Genomic DNA, 19,544 nt, shown 5'->3' with positions numbered 1-19,544 from the left:
TAATATTTCTTGAGAAAAACCACCTCTAAAGTAAACTGTCTTGCGAAGCTGATGACAAGACCACATTTATACACCCTCCACTTGGGAAGAGAAGACTGCAGCCTATTGGACGTAAGCTGCTTGGTGTCTAAATTATACTTGATCAGATCCAGGGATCAATACTCTGTTCTGATAGGAGGTTTCATTTATAACTTGAAATCATTTTGGATATTCTCCAGGCTTTTAAGCTCCATCTTTTGTCATAGGCTATTCAGGATTAGAACAACATACTGCCCCTGAGGCTAAGGATTAGCAGATAAGGTGGGGGTGCCAACTGGGACTGCAGATGAAAATGTAGTGTTCCTAGTCGTGCCCTAACTCCCATCCACTCATGAAATGTTTATGACACTCTACATCCTGTCGGGAACACAAAAAAGCAAAAGGTCCAGCCCCCACCTGCAGGGAACTCATAACCTTAGGGAGGACAGTCTATAAATTCAACGCTGATTTAAAAAGACTTGTGTTAATCCATGGGTTATATGCAAATTCACTTAAGTATATTTTTAATATATATTGAATATACAGTTACCAATTTTTTAATGAGACACCAGTATGGTTTATCCCCCATCAGCTACTCCTCAACTGAGGAGTTGCACATTTCACACCTCACCTCTGCAACAACTATGGGAGTTATACCATGGATCATTTTTGTCGCCATAGGCTTGAGGCTGTGTGTGGTGATCAAGAATACTTTTTCTTGAAAAGATACCTCCACCCCACCCCACCATGTTCACTGCAGCATTATATACAACAGCCCAGAACAACCTGTGTCTGCTCATGGATGAGTGGATAAAGAAAATGTCTTATATCGTGTGTGTGTGTACATGCATACATGCTAAGTTGCTTCAGTTGTTCCGACTCTGCGACCCTATGGACTGTAGCCTGCCAGGCTCCTCTGTCCATGAGATTTCCCAGGCAAGAATACTGGAGTGGGTTGCCATGCCCTCCTCCAGGGATCTTCCCCACCCAGGAATCAAACCTGGGTCTCCTTCGTTTCTGGTGGATTCTTTACCGCTGAGCCATCAGGGCAGTGTGCGTGCGTGCGTGTGTGTGTGTGTCATATATGCCTATTATTCAGCCATGATAATAAAATCTTGGCATTTGCAAAAATATTGCAGTACCTTGAGAGCATTATGCTAAGTGGAGTAAGTCAGAAAGACAAATACCATACAATCTCACTTATATGCAGAATCTAAAAAACAGTACAACTACCCAAAAACCTGAGCTCATAGACAGATTGCTGAGACTGGTGGTTTCCAGAGTGTGGGGGTTCAGGTAGGCAAAATTTGTGAAGGGGATTAAAAGGTACAAATTTCCAGTTGCAAAGCAATTAAGGACAAATGTTCAACATGGTCAAAGTATGAAAGTGTTAGTCATGTCCGACTCTTTGTGACTCTATGGACTGTAGCCCTCCAAACTTCTCTGTCCATGGGACTCTCCAGGCAAGAATACTGGAGTGGGTTGCCATGCCCTTCTTCGGGGGATCTTTGTGACTCAGGGATCAAACCTGGGTCTCCTGCATTGCAGGTAGATTCTTTACCGTCTGAGCCACTAGGGAAGCCCAATATTATATGGCAATTAAAGCTCAACTTCTTTAAAAAAGGATAGACAAACCCGTGTCCTGGGGGCAGACGTCTGGTTTAGAGCCACGTCTCAGCCCTTCACTTGCTGTGTAATCTTAATATCTCTGGCCTCAGCTTTCTTGGCCATAAAAAGAACAAAAGAACTGAGCGGTTTTGTTTGTTTGGGCTGCTGTTACAAATACCATCGACTGGGTAGCTTATAAACAACAGAAATTCATCACTCACCGTTCTGGAGGCCAGAAAGTGCCAGAGTAAGGCGCTGGAAGATTCCCTGTCTGTAAGAAGGACCCACTCCCTGGTTCAGAGATGGCGTCTTTGGGCTTGTTCTCTTGAAAGGGGAGAGTGCGGGTGTCTATTACAGGCTGATAATCCCATTCCTGAGGCTCCACCCTCTTGACCTAATCACCTCCCAAATCACCTGAACCCACTCGGAGCCCACAGCCTGGAAAGGCTTAATGAACATCAGCTGTGCCTAGTCATTCACGAGGAAAAGGCGCGGCTAGGAATCAAAGAAGAACCGAGAAACAGTACCCACCCCTTGCCTTGCTTCTCCCAAGACGAGTCTGTCTAGAGAGGGAGCAGAAGGGTCTCCTTTTGATTTTGGTTACTCGTAAGAATTAGCTTGCTCTAAAGGAGCCCATGATCTTTAAAATCGCTAAAGGGGAAAAAGATGGGTAGCAGACTTTGACCTTTTAAAAACCATGAACATGACAGGGTGACATTTGGTTTAGTACTATGCCAGATCCGCTTGACAAAACTGAAGATTGTAATTAGGCCGTTGTGCTTCCTAACCTGAGATGTAGCTCATTGTGTCCTCAGGATCACAAAGGTGTCCCCTCCGTGGAAACTTCAAATGTGTGTGCCTGCTCAGTCCTGTCTGATTTGAATCTTTGCGACCCCATGGACCCCCATTAGGCTCCTCTGTTTATGAATTTTTTCCAGGCAGGAATACTGGCCTGGGTTGCCATTTCCTCCTCCAGAGGATCTTCCCAACCCAGGGACCAAACTGACATCTCTTGTGTCTCCTGCATTGGCAGGCAGGTTCTTTACCACTCAGTCACCTGGGAAGTCCAACTTAATATGTCTCCAGATTAAAAACATTACAAAGTTATGTTTACTGAGAGTAAAAGGTATGCAAAATCAATTCAAAAGCAATGCATCACGTGGAAAGTATTCTAATATTTTTTTCTGAAATCATAGCAGGTATTGAAAAGTACCGGGAAGATCCCCTGGAGGAGGGCATGGCAACCTGCTCTGGTATTCTTGCCTGGAGAATTCCATGGACAGAGGAGCCTGGTGGGCCACAGACCACGGGGTCGCACTGAGTAGGACGTGACTGACCAACATTTAATGGGCTAAGTTTCATCATCATCAGATGGCTTCTATTAACAGATGCTGTCCGAGCTTTACGATCCTTGCTTATTGCTAATAGATAAGAGGTGGAAGTCTCCCACAACACATGGAAAATGTTTCTCTTTAATCAGTTTGGGTCAATTTGGCATTAGGCCTGTGTCCTCACACCCCTCCCATTTTGCATTCCCAGGAGAGTGCCTGGTGCTTAGATTAACCAGAGGAATCATCTGCAGAAAACTGCAGTGCCCACTAGAGAATTATATCACTAAACAATGATAAAATCCCAGTCTTAGTTGTCATTTCATTATTTTTCCTTCACTCTCGTAGGTTGGTGTTTCAAATCTGGCAGTAGTGGCTAGTGTAACAGAAGAAGACAGGCTTGGGGAATCTTCATTTCTGTATTGACTCTCTGCATCGGCTGGGGGATTTGAACAAGCCCTTTAGGTCTATAAGGCTAACTCACTTCATTCTTTTTATAGCTGAATAAGATTCCATTGTATGGATGGAGAACATTTTTTTTTTGTAAATCAGGTCATTAGTTGATGGACTTTTGGGTCTTCCCATAGATCCTCCTAAAGGTTCCTTTCTGACCGTAATTCTAGGTTTTATGTGGCCTATTTCTCTCACATTTGATGGACTGGGTGATGCCATGTTTTAAGCTAAGGAAAAATAAATGCTTTGAAAACCTACTTCAAACTAGTTTTTACATAAAGTACATCAGTGGCTGCACTCTTAAAATTTCACACCATTCGTGGTTAACCAGTGCTTTCTTTTTCCTCTATAAAATGGGCTTAAAAACAACCCAAAAGTCCATCAACTAATGACTAGATAAAAAAAAAATTGTTGTCCATCCATACAATGGAATCTATTCAGCCATAAAAAGAATGAAGTACTGATTCCTGCAACAAGATGGATGAATCTTGAAAATAATGTGCTAAGTGATACAAAGGGTGGAGACTGTATGATTCTATTTATAGGAATGTCTAGCATAGGTCAATATATAGAGGCAGAAAGTAGATTAGTGGTTGCCATAGCTGGGTGAGAGAGGAATTGGGAGTGAGTGCTAATGGGTATAGGGTTTTATTTCAGGGGTGACGAAAATGTTCTAAAACTGATGGTTGTGCACCGCTGTTACTCTACTGGAAACCACTGAAGTGTACACTTTAAATGTGTGAAGTGTCTGGTTTCTAATTATAGCTCACTAAATCTACTTGAAAAATGGGAAAAAATGTGCTGGCTGATCCCTCTATTAACTGAGTAGTCAGTCTACCAAGAGTCAATAACTTAATTAAACCAAACAAAAGAAGATGTGATATAAATGCATAAACCAAATCCATACATACTAAGGAATGATTGAGAAGAGCTGAAAGCAGAATCAGTACAAATACAACCATGAAATCAGAAAGGGTTGGGGAAATATTGTAAAAATCCAGGATAACTCTCGGTTCATTGTTTCACGGTGGTTTCTTCAATTTGCTGCAAAGAAACTGGAAGTGGGATGTTAGTGGCTGTGGATGGAATAAGAATGTGAAAGTGGGCCCTCCCACACCCAGAGAAAGAAATGGCCTCGGCTCCACAGTGGAAACTTAGTAAACGGTGTCTGTTTATGTGCTGTTAAAACAGAAGACAAAAATCATTTTATGATCACCTGTTTCACCTGACTTAAAAAAATATGATTCCATACTGTTCAGGCAAAGTATTGCATTAGAGCAGCATTTTGGATCTTGCTGCCTTTCCCCCTCTCCGCCTCTCCCCCATCTGTGGTCTCCCCAGCTAGATGCTCCTCAAAATTTTGTGGAGATCAAATCCCCTGGAGGGCTTGTTAAAATGCAGATTGCTGGGCCCCACCTCCAGGGGGCCTGATTGAGTCAGTCTCATTAGAATTGGCATTCCTAGGAGGAGAGTGTGCCCAAGAGATGCTAATGGTGCTGACCAGGGTCTGAGCTTCACTGGACTCTGCAGCCTTCAAACCCTCTTCACTTCCACACACCCCATCTTCACGATTTATTTACAATTGCCATGTATTTACAATTGCCGTGTATTTACACAGCCGTGGGTCAAAGTCCCAAGTAGGAAATGGGAAAGCGAAGATTACATGTAAATGCCACTTGTCCTTTGTGGCTTATTCCCAAGGATTCCTTGAAGTCCTCCCGCTCCTCTAGGCTCTGAATGTTGCACAATCCCACCTTTGTCTTGTCTTCATAATGAAAACCTTTCCTTGGAAAGTTCACCCTCTCACATCACTTCAGTAGGTGATGGGGCGGGGGCGTAGGACGATGACAATGGGGTGAAGGCAATGAATGACTTCTCAGCTGGGACAGAAAACCCCTCTGTTAGTGGGTGCTCTTTCTTTGTGAGTCGTGGTCTCAAAAGGCAAACCCTCTCCTGGTGGCCACTCCCTCGAGCTGCAGAGGTGTTCTGGGTGGTCTCTGCTCCTTGAGCTCTGTTCATCGTATTCAATTGCAAGGGCATAATGAACTGCCACAATCGAAGTGGTTTTAACAGTAGAAATGGTTCTGGAAGCAACAAGTAAGATCAAAATGTTGTCAGAGGTGTGCCAGAAGGTGCTAGAAGGTCTATTTCAGGCCTCTCTCCCAAAGTTCTGGCAGTTCTTGGCTGGTTCCAGAACTTCCGTCTTCACAAGTTGTTCTTTCTGGGTACGTGTCTATGTCCACGTCCAAATTCTCCCCTTTTATTAGAACAACAGTCATACAAGATTAGGGTCCACCCTAATGACTTCATCTTAACTTGATCATCTGTAGAGACCCTCTTACCAAATAAGGCCACGCTGGCAGGTACTGAGGGCTAGGACTTCAACATCTTTTCCATAGTGGACACAACTCAACCCATAACATGCTCGTTGGCAGAATGGCTGTGAAATTTCTCATCGAGGCCAGGCAGCCTGTCCCTCTGGCGTCTGAGAGCTGTCACTGCTGAACTGTTTCTTTGCGCACTTTGCTCAGCAGTGACATGGCCAACCAGCACTGCCCTGGTCCCTAGCAAGTCTTTGCCCTTCATCCAAGCTCGGCTGTGCTCAGGGCCACCGTGACATCTGCCTCTCCAGGTCTCAGCGGCTGATGGAAGTCTCTTGGTGGGAGGCCAGGGAAAGGGCAAGGCAACCAGCTCACCTCCTGCAAAGTGCCAGGAAGGAAAACGAAGCAGGCGACTCACCTGCCCACAGCCTCCCCTCATGGCAGACTTTCCCAAGCAGATTCCAGACCCAGCTCCTGAGTCTTTGACCAAGTAAAGTGATCTGAATTTAGGAGGACTCTGAACACTGACTTGCCATGATCCTTTCCTGCATGATTCAACATGTTTCTGATTCATTCTCTAAGTCATTTTCCTCTGCTAGAGAAGACCCACTCAGAACCCCAGACTTGGCATCAAGACGGCTTTAAGCTGAAGACATTTGAGATTCAACAGATGCAGAAAAAAAGCCTTTTAGAGCTTCCCTTATCTGACTAAAAGCAACTTGTGGGAAATGAAGCTACTATAAATCCCCTCTCTGGGGGAGTTTTATGGTTCCGAGGGAGACAGAAAGACTGCTCATACCTGTATAGACCATCCTTATCACAAACTTTCTTATCTCCTGTCTGGTTTCCTGAAAACTCATTTGTTTTTTCAAACAAACCTATTTGCTTTTCCCTTAGAAATTGTTTCTCTCCACTGCCTTTTCCCTACTAGGTTAGGTCTGTAAACCTTTAACCATTTAAGGAGCCAGATACTTCCTTTGTTGGTTCCTGTATGCATGTGAAATAAATCCTTTTTGCCGGGTGATTAAGAGGGTATGGGAAAGTTTTTTCCCTTCAAACCTACTCCAGTATTCTTGCCTGGAGAAGCACATGGACATAGTAGACTGGTAGGCTACAGTCCATAGGGTCACACACAGTCGGACACGACTGAAGTGACTTAACAGACTCACACACACACACACACACACACACACACACACCCTCTAAGCAAATGTGGGCGTCTTGTTTGTAGAGAAACAAGAAACAGCTTTGCTCCTGAAGGTTCAGTTCAAACAGCAGGTCTGCACACTTGGATGCATGCACGCTCAGTTGCTTCAGTCATGTTCAAATCTTTGTGACCCCATGGACCACAGCCCGCCAGGCTCCTCTGTCCATGGGATTCTCTAGGCAAGAATACTCGAGTGGGTTGCCATGCCCTCCCTCCAGGAGGAATCAACCAAGGAATCAAACTTGCATCTCCTGCATTGCGAGTGGATTCTTTACCCACTAGCACCACCTGGGAAGCCCCACACATGGATGGCCCACCACCAAATCCTGGTTCTGTCACCTTCCAGCTGTGCAACCTTGGGCAACTCATTTGATGTCACTCGCGGTCTTTCATGCTCCCTGGAAAATGAGGATAGTTGTGATTCCCGTCTACTGCTTGTGAGAGGGTGAAAGAGTTAATGGGAGTGAAACACTTAGACCGGAGCGGGTGTCCTTAAAAAATGTTAGCTCATCATGCTGCGTAAAGAATACTGGCGAACACATGTTGGTCCAACTGAATTGAGAGAATCTTCTGACCTTTCTGTGACCTCGGGGGGCCTGCAGTTGGGGCTGCTGCTGTGTGCACCATGGGGGACTGCAGGCCACACCAGGCCAGGGGTCCGCACTTCCAGAGACCGGTGTCTGGAGCTCCATGCCTTCACAAAGCCATCCTGTGCAGAAGAATTCCAAGCTTTATTGGAATTTTCCTTTGCTTTGGATTTTTTTTTTTCTCAAGAACATTTGCTGCTGATTTAGTCTTGTTTTAAAATTCTGTCGGGTCGAGATGTTGACTTGTTTTCATCTCAGTGTGCCTCTTAGTCATTTCTTTTCTTCTCAGTTCTGGTGCCTCCTGCAGTTTGCTTATCAGAGCGATGTACACATAGGCCTGGACGGGGACCTGATTTGATCCCAGTGCTGTTTGTCTGCCAAGCAGATGTGTATTAAAATGTGCATAAGAAAAAGAAGCAAGCTGGGCTTACTTAGAAATTTCTTCAATTTGCACAAACTCCATTGGTAAAAGAGATTATTTTTTTCTATGAAAACCCACAACACACGTATGTTAATAGCCACTTAGATCAAGACAAATTCCTGTTTGGCCATTTGGGTCCTATCACTGTGCCTCCTGCCGACACATAAAGATGGTGACTCAGTACTCAAAGACGTAAGACTTGTGTCAGCAGGTAGCTTTCTTCTTGACTGTAGGATCTCTTTGCTCCTAGGAATGAATGACTTCGACAGCCTTTTAAATGGTTTTGTCCAACTTGAAAGAGTTTATTATTTTTTTCTTGTCAGGTATTCTATCACTTACAAGGTGTTAGAAGTGACTCCAACTTTGACTCAGGTCTTTGTGTCTTGTGCGTGCGTGTTTTAAAACAGCTTATTTTCAATGTGATAAAGGCATCTGAGAAACAAGCCTTCACTCACTGAGTTAACAATATGGCCACTGGCCTAAACCATCTAAAAAGAAAGGGAGAGTGAATATCGTTCATTACATGGACATACGTGGGCATACACAGGCACAGCACACACACACACACACACACACAATTGCATTACATAAAAATATTCTGAGCCATGTTTTCTGGACTATTCTAGATCTGACCATTAATAGATGGACATACTTTACCTTTTAAGACACAGACATCTACCTCAGGGCCATCTGATCTGGCAGTTGAAAAAAAAATAGGACTGTTAGGGCAAAAACCCGGTGGTGGCAGGGGGTGGGGGCAGCCCCATATATCAGGCAGTTGAATCCAGAAAGGAGAGAGAGAACTAGCCAGACGGGGGTTAAATCCAAAGCCAAGAAAACACAGAGTCAACAGGAGGAGGACGAGGGGAGGTGGCATGGGAAAGCAACCTGTGAGCTACAATCAGGCACCATTTGCTCTGGGTCTTGTTTGCAAATCTGGGCTGTGTGGGGGCAGCCAGAAAGAGCCAGAGGCCAGCAGGCAAATCCTTCCCACATTCCCGCCAGTGGCAGAAGTGCTGGACCCACAGGCAGAGCCCGAAGACCCCCATCACTGCCCTCCCTCCCGGTTAAGAAATGTCAGACAGCATTTCTAGACTTCATCATTTCAACCCTGAAACAGAAGGGGCATCCAAGGCCTGTGGTGTAGATATGACATACAAGGATTGTGTTGGGAAACACTTGTCCAGCACGTGGGAAACCACCCGAGTTCCCATCTACTTCCTCATCAACAACTGAGTTTCAAGTGGATGACAATCAACCTTCACTTGCAACAAATACCAATTTCACTGGGTTATGTCTCCAAGCCACCTACGACTTTTTATTAGCTCTTCAGCTGTATGTGGATAGTACTGCCACTGTTCATTACACTTGGACTTGCAGATAGGGAAGTGTGTATGTGGAATGGTGTGTGGGTTCATTCATGAGATTCAATGCCAGTGAACAAAGCCTTTGCTTTAACTTTTTATTCATTATGGCACAAGAACTTGAAGAAACACCACTGAAAATGTCATTGCCAATATGAAAATTAAGAGTAGCATGTTTTATAAAAAAAAATCTTTTTCTATGATACACATTCCCTTATGAAGTGAAAAAAAAAATCTCATAAAATACTTAAGCGAATTGCCACCTGCTGGTCAAAAATTGCTTTGCAGTTGAAAAACTTCAAATTTTTACTGAAGTATGGTAGGAACATTTTACATTGCACAGAAAATTACCAAAAACATTTCCTCAGCCTTTGGCACAGTGTAAATACAGAGCTCCGTTTTTTTCCAAATATGATTTACTTCACAAAGCGCTGCATATAATTTGGTTAATACTGATGATGGGGCAAAAGGAAAAACCATGTTCTGTAATTTGAGTACTCTCTTTTCACCCAAACACTTTATAGTTGGATTCCAGTTTATAGTTTTGAAAAATACATAGAAATCGTACATTATAAATATATATTATATATGGTCTATATAAAGTTGAATTTGACCTAAAATGGGAGGGACAAGTTCTTAATTATTCTTTCTTTGTCAGGCACGGCCTTTCTCTTGTTCAATTAACTGAATTCTTTCTAAACAGATTCTAAAAATATATTCCATAATGTATCAAATTTAATATTTTCCTTAAAACATATTCAATATGAAAAGGCATTCAGTGACTATATTCTTTTTGTATCTCACTACTATATAAAAATATGGCTTCTCATATTCAGTTCTATTTTGCTTTGTTAGTGTTATTCTTAGGCATTGAAAGAAGGGCTGTCCCCAGTTAAAAGCTATGGCAAAAGCACAGAAACCCGCTTGTGCATATTCTAGAACATTCTATAGAATCTCATTACTTAGAATAAGTGACTAAAAAATGTGTTCCTTCTGTTTTCTGTGAATATAACATATAGGATTATCATACATAATCTGTTACAGAATATACAAGAGTCAAAACTGAAGTCACATAAATACAATTAAGCTATACCAAAGCGAGAATTTTATCTTATACAAAGCCAATGTGAATAGCTTTTAGATCGGACGTTAGCATACATTTTTGTTTTTTTCTGAAGGCTGGCTATGCAATAGAATCTTATTATAAAGGGTCAGGGTCCTAGGGTGCTCTATCTTTAAGTGTACTGACGTTTCTCGTGTTGTTTTTTTTTAAAGTGTAAAAGAAGAAAAATAAGTAAGTGCCCAATTGTCCAACACCCACTTTTTCCCCTACTGAGTGGAAGAAGGCTGTTTGGGAGGTGAGGGGTGAGCGTGGGGGGCTCAGACCAGCGTTTCCGGGAGTGCATCGGGGTTGTCGGTGGACAGGAGCTCCCAGATCTGCCATCGCTCCCTCTGCCAGTCGAGCCAGTTGGGTTCCCCCAAGGTCTTACTGTTCTGATCGCCGGCGGGACTGGGGTAGGCGCTGCTCGCTTTCTGCTGGGCGGCCTGGTGCCCTCGCTGCGGCTCGACTGTTTGGCTTCCCTCTTGCGAAGCTGTTCCGGAGCCTTCTTCCAGCCTCCGCGGCCTCCACAGCGGTGGCTCGGCGGCTTGGTGGGCCGGGGATGCGACGGTTGACTTTCCTGGACCAGGATAAGGAGGAGGAGGCCGCTTGTCGTGCCTGGCACCCTCTGCAGGTCTCTGGGGCAGGGGCTTGGCTCTCCTCTGCAGCCAGGCCCCCTCCGGCTCGCTCTCGGCGAGGTCCTCGGCGCTGCTCAGAGTCCAGCACGGCTCCGGCCTCGGCCTCGGTGTGGGCTGCCCGCCGCCCTGGATGTGGGGCGTGCTGCAGACGCGGGCCACCGGGGCGTGCGCCCTCGCCTCAGCTGCCGGGCTCGTGGTCTGAGTCCTCCGAATAGCCTGCGCACTGCTGTCCAGTTCTGTGGGGCTCCCCTGCCAGCGGGGCCAATTGGGGGACAGGTTCCCTTGAGACAGGGAGCACGGCCCCGGGCGGAGGCAGCTGCTTTCAAAAATGTTGCCGTAGGAACCTGGGAGCCAGAGAGAAGGACGAGAAATGCAATTGGTTTGTAGCCTCCCTCTCGGGATGCCTTGCAAGTTTCAAAACAAAAAAACTTTTTTTTTAAAGCACAGGACATGTTTAGCTGTGGCTGACTACAGTAGAAAACTTCCTAGTAAGAGACCTGACCATGCTTCTTGATTATCAGCACAATTCATGTAACAGCTCCAAAGACAGATGCCTGGACTCGGGCAGCTTCACTGTCAAATGAGACTAAACAGTCCTGTGCCTTAATTTCTGCCTTCGGAAAGCCCCTCTCTGCCGTGCTTATGGAAACTTTCTGAACCTAGAAAGTAAAAGGAACGTTCTCTTCCTGCTCAGTGCAACTTGCAATTGGGAAGAGACATACTTACAGTGTTTCCATGTTTCTCTTGTGTCAATCAAAGCTGTAGGAATAAATGAATTGAATCCAAAATGCCCCATTTAGTGCCAGAAGGGGAAGGCAGCAGCCCATGTGAATATTCTACCCCTGCCACTGTCGGGGAGACTGGCTCCTTATTCACCCATCATCCCCTTTCCTTCCTGGATGATATTTCCCAGCCTCCCTTGCAGTTAGGAGGGCCACATATATAAGGTCTGGCTAACAAATGTGGAGGTGTGATGGAAGCCATTTCTAGGCCTGGTCTAGTAGGAAAAACACCAAATGCACTCGTAGTTGTCTGGACTTTGTCTCTTCCCTCAACTTCTAGCCCACAATGGAGCAACCATGGAAGACTCTGAGGCCTCTGAGGATGGGGGAGCCACTGGCTAGATGAAACTTGAGCTGAGCCCCTGCATGACTGGAACAGAGTATTCCCACCCCTCATTACCCTGCACAATCCACCTGGACTGCGGAGTGAGGATAAATCAACCTGTGAAAGGTTAAGCCACTGACATTTAGAGGATGTTTGTAACCTTCCCTAACGGATACAACTTTCTTCAGGAAATTGAAAGGAGAGCAAAAAAAAGTGTGTTTCACAAGCAAATGAGGAGTTCCTGGGGCATATGTCCCTAGGCTGCCTGTCTCCTGTTGATTTGCCCTATTCTCTCATTTCTTAAAAAGTAAGCAGGGAGATCATTTTGCGGGGAGAGGGGCATATAAACATGTACACAGGGACAGATCAGACTTGAACCAGCAGAAGGAAAACAGAGCAGGATATCTTGGAATAATTTATCCTTGGGGGAAAAGACAGTAAAGCAGCTCATGGGATAAGGGGAGATGTACTTAGATAATGGCTCAATACTCAAATACTCAAACTGGAGTAGAGGCCATCAAAATAAAAATGCACCATACTTTAAAAATGTAATGTGGGAAGTATTACAAAACAATGAAAAAGGGAACACACACACACAGGGAAACAATAAAACAATTCACACACTTCATATTATATGCCCTCCTCCAGGGGATCTTCCCAACCCAGGGATCGAACCCAGGTCTCCCGCATTGCAGGAGGATTCTGTATGGTCTGAGCCACCAGGGAAGCCCTCATATTATATATTAACATATATTCCAGATGGATTAAAGAATTAAGTGTTAAAATAATGAAATATTGTGACGGAGAAAAGTGTATAGATGACTAATTCGCCAATGCTTAAGTACAAGTTAAGATTAATTTTGTGAAAGAATTCACACAAAAGAGAGAGAATTACTCGTGTAAAACCATTAAAAAAGTATCCAGATATGCAAAAAGGGAGAAAATGCAAGGAATATCAGTGGCAAACAATGTGGTCAAAGGGTTAATGCCTTTATTATAAGAAGAGTTTGTAAGAATCAATTTAAAAAACACTAGCATACATAAATAGCCAATAACATAAGGATAATCTGTGGGTGAAATTCAGCTGATTAATAGAAAAATTGAAAAATACTGGTGAGAAATACAGGCAAATGATAATAATAAACACAATTTTGTTTTTTAAAGAAACCCAAATGCAAACCCAGTGATTTGCAATACCAATGAGATTAAAGTGACATGGACAGTACCATGAAATGGCACTGCCACTATGGCTTATGGAACACAAGCCACTGTATCCTCTATGCAATGTGAAGTGACTATACCTCTGAATTCTTGGATAGGTTCATTATATTTTGACCCACTTTCTTATTCTGTTTTGTATTTTTTTGGGGGGGCTGCATCACACAGCTTGCAGGATCTTATATCCCCAACCAGAGATGGAACCCAGGCCCCCAGAAGTGGAAGCACGGAAACCTAACTACTGGACCACCAAGGAATTTTCCTATTTTCCCACTTTCCTATTTCAGATTTATAACTGGCTTTCTAAAATTTTGTGAACTCTTTTTACAATTTAAAATACAAAATCCAAAAAGTACCTAAAAGAGGTCCCTGACATTAACTTATTGCAACATCACTAAAAAAAATGGGAACAACTCAGTGGTCCCAACACTGGGCTATAAACTATGAATATGCATCCAAAATACTACACAGCCCTTAACGACAATAATGGAAAATACCTGGAGGATGAAAGGTAGACAAATCATATAAAGGCACACAGTCAGAATGAGTATAACTATCTTTAAAAACTCTTGCAAATGAAAGAAAGTCAAAGATTGATGTACTTTGGTGGAAAGGTATAGCTTTATCTCCTTTTTCCCTATTTCCAGCTGGGAAATGGGATATTTCCTGCCATATCAGTAAACAAGGGTGTCACAACCCTCAGTGATTGCAGCCTTCCAATGTGAGCCACCCTGAAGAAACTCAGGAAAAGAAAAGAATACCTGTCATCTAGCAGCCATCAGATGGTGGCCACTTCCTGCAGCCACTCCCTGTGGTGAGCCCTGAGGAAGCTCAGGACATGAAAATACAGGATACTGGCCCCAGGTAGCTGAGGTGCAGATCAAAGGAATGATTTCAGTGAGCCCAGGCTCTTGCATCTTCCCAGGCAGAGAAAAGTGCTAAATTCCTTAACTTGAGATATCTGGTTTTCCTTTAATTAACAATAATCTGTTGACACTCAGACTACCTGCCCTTTGTCGCAAACGTCTATATAACCTGGCTCCTTCCCTTGCCTCCTCAGAGCAGTTCTCTCACACTACTCCAAGTCTCCCCAGCTTGGAGTCCTAAAAATTCCCCCCAAATAAAATATAACACTCAACTTTTAGGTTGTGAATATTCCTCCTACGTCAACACAGCATTTTTCAAATAATATCTGAGAAGCATGTAATACGATGATAGTAAGGTGAAAAGCAAAGAAAATTAACTTTAAAAATAAGTGCAATATTAGTTTGAAAATATAATCCTTTACCTGTCATTCCTGGGTCTTTGGATCCACTTTTTAATGTTGAATGCCAAGTTCCCCAGATATTGAAAGCCTCCTCTGCCATATCTAGGAAGAAGTGTAAAAAAAAGGTATGTAACTCCAAATGAAAACTGAAGATTAAAAATAAATCAATAAATATTTTTATGACACCTCTTCTACTCGAAGTATTGTATTCGAGATTGTGATGGATACAAGACAGAATATGATGCAGACCTGCCTTTTAAGAGGCCTATTCCATTTGGGATTCACGAAAAGGCTCTTTCTCTGTGATGGCTGTGGTAGACAGAGTAAGTCATGATCCCCAAAATCTGTGAAGATGTTATAGTGAAAAGGGTCTTGCAGGTGTGCCTAAGTTCTGGATTTTGGAATGAGGAGATGATTCTGGATTATCTGTGTGAGCCCAGTGTAATCACAAAGGTCTTTATAAGAGGGAAGCAAGATAGAAGATGCTATGTTGCTGGCTTTAAAGATGGAGGAAAGGGCCATGAACCAAGGAATGCAGGCAGCCTCAGAAGCTGGAAAAGGCAAGGAAACAGATTGTTCCCTAGAGTCTCCAGAAGGAACACAGCCCTGTGGACCCATTTTAGATTTCTGACGCCCAGAACTGTATGATAATAAATTTTTGTTTTAAATCACTAAGTTTGTGTTCACTTGTTATGGCAGCCCTAGGAAATGAGTAGAGTTGTCATGGGTGACAACAGCTTCAATCGCATCAACATAGAGACAGAGGAACAATGGTTATAGTTTGTTTATCTTGCCTACGGAATACTCCTCTGTGGCATCAGCAGTCACAGTCCTATATGTGTTTATTCATACACCCTCCCTAATCTGTCTGTAAATATTTACAGCCTAAGGTTCTATCTTAGGTGTTCCCACCATCTCATTTAATCCTTACTACAATCCTGAAACCTAAGAGCATCTCAGATGGCTCAGTGGTAAAGAACCCACCTGCCAATGCAGGAGACATGGGTTCAATCCCTAGGTCAGGAAGATCCCCTGAAGAAGGAAATGACAGCCCACTCCAGTACTCTTGCCTGGAAAATTCCATGGACAGAGGAGCCTGGCGGGCTACAGTCTGTGAGGTCACAAAGAGTCAGACACGACTTAGCATCTAAACAAACAAATTCGGCAACGTGATGATAATGACTATTTCTAGAAGCAAATGTCTACTGGTGCTTCCCTGTGTTCAGCAGTTCATATGTGTTCATTCTCTCATTTAATCCTGAAGAGATGTCCCTGAGTCCATTTCACGGATGAGGCAAGTACTTTCACATTTTAAAAAGAAATGTTATGCCTGATGGAAATACCAACTACTGTTTTCACTGTAAATTAAAAGAAATTTTTGAAAGAAATACTTGTGAAATAAAAATAAAGCTGCTGTGATTAAAAACATCAAAAAAAGGGAGCCCTTTCAGAGTGACTCTTCAGAGAAAACTATATATTTGTGATACAGCAGCAAGAATTTGTATTTTGTCTTCCAGTGATCAGTTTAAAAGTGTCCTGCGAGTCCTGACCCTGAGGAATTGTTCTGTGGAGGGGGAGTACAAAATTGAACATTCAGTGGTCAAATCCATTTGAGAAAAGCTGCAAACCAACCCCTCCCTCCCGTCGTGGAAATTCATGGTGCCTGCTAGCAGTGTAAAGATTTTTGAGAACTTGTACAGCAGAGAAACAGTTCACTTGGTTAACTCAGGCTTTCCCAAATGTTTTGACCATGGAAATCTTCTTTTGCCTAAAAGTCATCATTGCCATGGAGACTTATTTGGAACTTGCCTGCTCCTTATATAGTGAGTTCAGCTTGTTCTCTGTATAAAAGTAACAGCAATGGCGGGGTGCCATCTTAGACTAAAAGATATGTACCCAAGCCCACAGGCCAGGAGCCAGCAAGTTCCTCGGATGCTGGAGGGGAGAGTCAGCTGGGACTGTCTGGGGCTCACCGCGCTGGAGACTGCTTCCCACCTAGCTGGGTGTGCAGGGACTTGGACCCAGGATGAGTGTTTGGCAGGTCCTCAGTAAATGCTCATTGAATTAGAGAAACATGAAACAAGGAAGGGTTGGAGACCAGGTCCAAAGCGCCCACACCAGGCCACAGGTGCAATCAGAGGGACTGGATGAATTACCTTTGCCAAGCCTTGGTCCAGGAGAACTCTCCCTCGACTTCGAGGAGGGCAAGTGGCCCACCCGGCGCGCACACGGCTCCGGCCCTTTGTAAAGCTTCTCTGAGCCCCCCGGCACCGCGTCCTCTTGCATAGCCAGCAGGGAACGCTCAGACAGCACAGGGGAGTTGTTGTCATAAGGGGAGAGGTCTCCGCTGGAGGCCTTGTTGGAGTCTGTGGACGAGTGCCTTCCTCCCATGGAAAAGGAGACTTCAGACCTCAGCATGTCAGGGCTTCTGGCACAAGGAGACAATTACAGGTGCGTGAGTGTGTTAGCAATGAGAGACCAGATTCAAACCAGCGGACAGGTTTACAAATGACGGCAGGAGAATGTGTGGACACAGGGGCTGAAACAAAAGAGTTTCTGAGCAAGGTTCCATGTCAATCAGGTGAAAGCGTTTCTATGAAATGGCCAGCAGATGGCAGCAAAACCCAACAGATGTCACAGGAAACGGCAGGGCGAAGTGATGCAACCCTTCAAGGTGCATCGCTGAAATGCCTGTTGGATCAATCCCTGTTTCCATTTAAAAATTAAAATCTGATGCTCACTATCTGTTAAATAGGGAAAACTGTAGATAACTCTAGCTTTCCTCAATATCCTGAATTAAAAATAATTCAGACAAAACTATGAGTGAAACGTTACAAGCAGTTTATGGACACCTTTTCTCCTTTCACCCAAATACTAATGTCAATCAATCCATCCTTCCTGACAACGATGATGATGGTGGTGGTGGTGGGAATAACTGTTTTATGGATAAAATGGTGGCTAAAAAGATAAACATGACCGTCACTGGAATCCATGGTATTTAAATACACCTAAAAGGATTCTACAAGGCATGCGTGCTTTTACAAATTGATGTAAAGCATACTAATGAGCATATCCATTAAGTTTTATATGAGCATGAGTTGTCACAGCAACAGAAATAATGGGGAAAATGTGAGCGAATAGGGAAACAAGAACATCAGGAACATGACAAGAGTGTTTGAAGTCTTACCTGGGAACATCTGTATTTTCTACTTTCCTCAAAACAGTGGCCCTGACAACATCTTAAAGGGAAATGATCACAGATTGATTAAAAGTTCCCAAACCTGCTTCTGCTGCCCCCCCCACCCCCACCCCTTGCCCCACTTCACTTCTCTGGTCTTTACTTTCTTTTGGATTAATTTTTCAAGACAAATCCTTGGTGATCTTATAGAAGGTAACCACATGCCTGAGCAAGCCCTTCCTAATCTAAGGGTTCTGTGTATGCAGGAGGAGAAAGGATGCTGTCAGGGGGTCCAGCTTCACTGGGGGCTCGGGCCAGGCTTACTGACAGGGGAAGGCAACTCAGCTGTGACAAGCTTTCCCTGTCACCGAGGCAGTTAGGGCCCCAAGCACTTTCTGCTGAGGGAATTTCTTAACCACATGGAATAAACAGTCCTTTCCTTGCCTACTCTTTAAACCAATGACTGACGACCTTATGGGAAAGAGCCAGAGGACAACCCACGAGGATGGTTTTCCAGAAACTTCAGGCTTCCAATGAATGAAGGAAAAATAAAAGGAACTTACTACTTCTGCTGGAAAGTGGAGAAAAAAAACGATTTAACTGCCATCATTTAATTAAAGGGGGAAACTCGCTCTGATTCTATGGAGGGAACACAGGACAAAACAAACAGACCCTTGTCTGTCATCATGGGGTTTGACTCTCATTGGGGACACTCCACTGTGAGAATGAGCAAATACAAGTGTGTTGAACTGGAAGTCACACAGAACTCAGCTCAGAATCTGGGTTCTACATTCTGACCGGGGCTAGACATCAAATTGCTGGGCTAACTTCAGTTGTTTTTCCCTGTTTAGTTGACATTTTTCCATTCATTAATGAAAGTGTCTTATGTCTACTCGGCAAGAATAAGTCACAGTGTTATTTCGATAAGAGTGGGCACATAAAACCTGCTTTAATGACCTGTTTTAAAGAGAGTCTAGTCAATTCCTTTGCCAAATTAAAACATCTATCAGGGCCACAGATGCTTTTGGGCCCCCTTACAACAGGAAGAGAGTTTTGGAAAGGTCGTATTATAGCTCATGGAGACCACAATGGTTTGGTCTCATATCTTGCTCATCTGTCTTACAAAACATACAGAAGAGAATATATAGAGCAAAACATAAGTTGCAGATTCAGTCAACAGTCAACGTGCATCAGGAAAAACACCCCATGAAAGAAATTTCTTGAACATCTCAAGTACTAGGGACAGTACTTCTGACATGGCAGCGTCCCCATCATCTGCGAAATGCATCACTGGTTGGAAATGCGAATTCGCAGGCTGCCCTTTGGATCTCCTGACGGGACTGGCAATCACAAGCAGGGCCCAGGGCCAAGTGAACCCGCAGGGCCCCACAGTGAGAATAATGACTAGAATTTCAAGATGGTGACAACAGATCATTAAGCCAAATGGGTGCTGCTTCTGAGGACTGAAAGGGAACCTCTGGGTGCAGGGCTTTAAAAGCCCTCCAGGTAATTTTGATACTTGGGGGAAGTCAGATACCAAACCTGAGATACCAAGCCTATCTGCCCTCCCTCGCCCCATAGATGTGACCGTGGGCTATGGATCTCCTCGGAGGCAAGTCAGCAGAGAGACCACAGGTACTGGCCACAGCCTCAGCCCTGGTTGGCAGTGGGGGCAATGGGCTGGTTCTGACTTCCAGCTGGCAGGGCTACATCGGATTAGAGGAGAGAGC

General features: G+C 44.1%; 1 protein-coding gene across 7 annotated transcripts in view; it reads right to left on the bottom strand.

The window, feature by feature from the left end:
• Nucleotides 1-9,391: 9,391 nt before the first annotated feature.
• Nucleotides 9,392-19,544, bottom strand: part of ARHGAP6 (Rho GTPase activating protein 6) — a 541,907-nt gene continuing 531,754 nt past the window's right edge. For 6 of the 7 annotated variants that reach the window (XM_070365357.1, XM_070365359.1, XM_070365361.1 and 3 more), the window contains exons 11-13: nt 16,793-17,064; nt 14,658-14,738; nt 9,392-11,388 (exon numbers count right to left, since the gene is read on the bottom strand). In XM_070365357.1, coding sequence (XP_070221458.1) covers nt 10,688-11,388; nt 14,658-14,738; nt 16,793-17,064 — 1,054 coding nt within the window. In that variant the 3' untranslated portion in view covers nt 9,392-10,687. The remainder of the gene's footprint in view (nt 11,389-14,657; nt 14,739-16,792; nt 17,065-19,544) is intronic. The other variant, XM_070365358.1, reaches the window with a different exon arrangement.

This window comes from Bos mutus, chromosome X (assembly GCF_027580195.1).
Source record: "Bos mutus isolate GX-2022 chromosome X, NWIPB_WYAK_1.1, whole genome shotgun sequence".
Lineage (NCBI taxonomy): Eukaryota > Metazoa > Chordata > Mammalia > Artiodactyla > Bovidae > Bos > Bos mutus.
The sequence above is the reverse complement of the archived record's forward strand: the minus strand, read 5'-3'. Positions and strand labels throughout refer to the sequence as shown.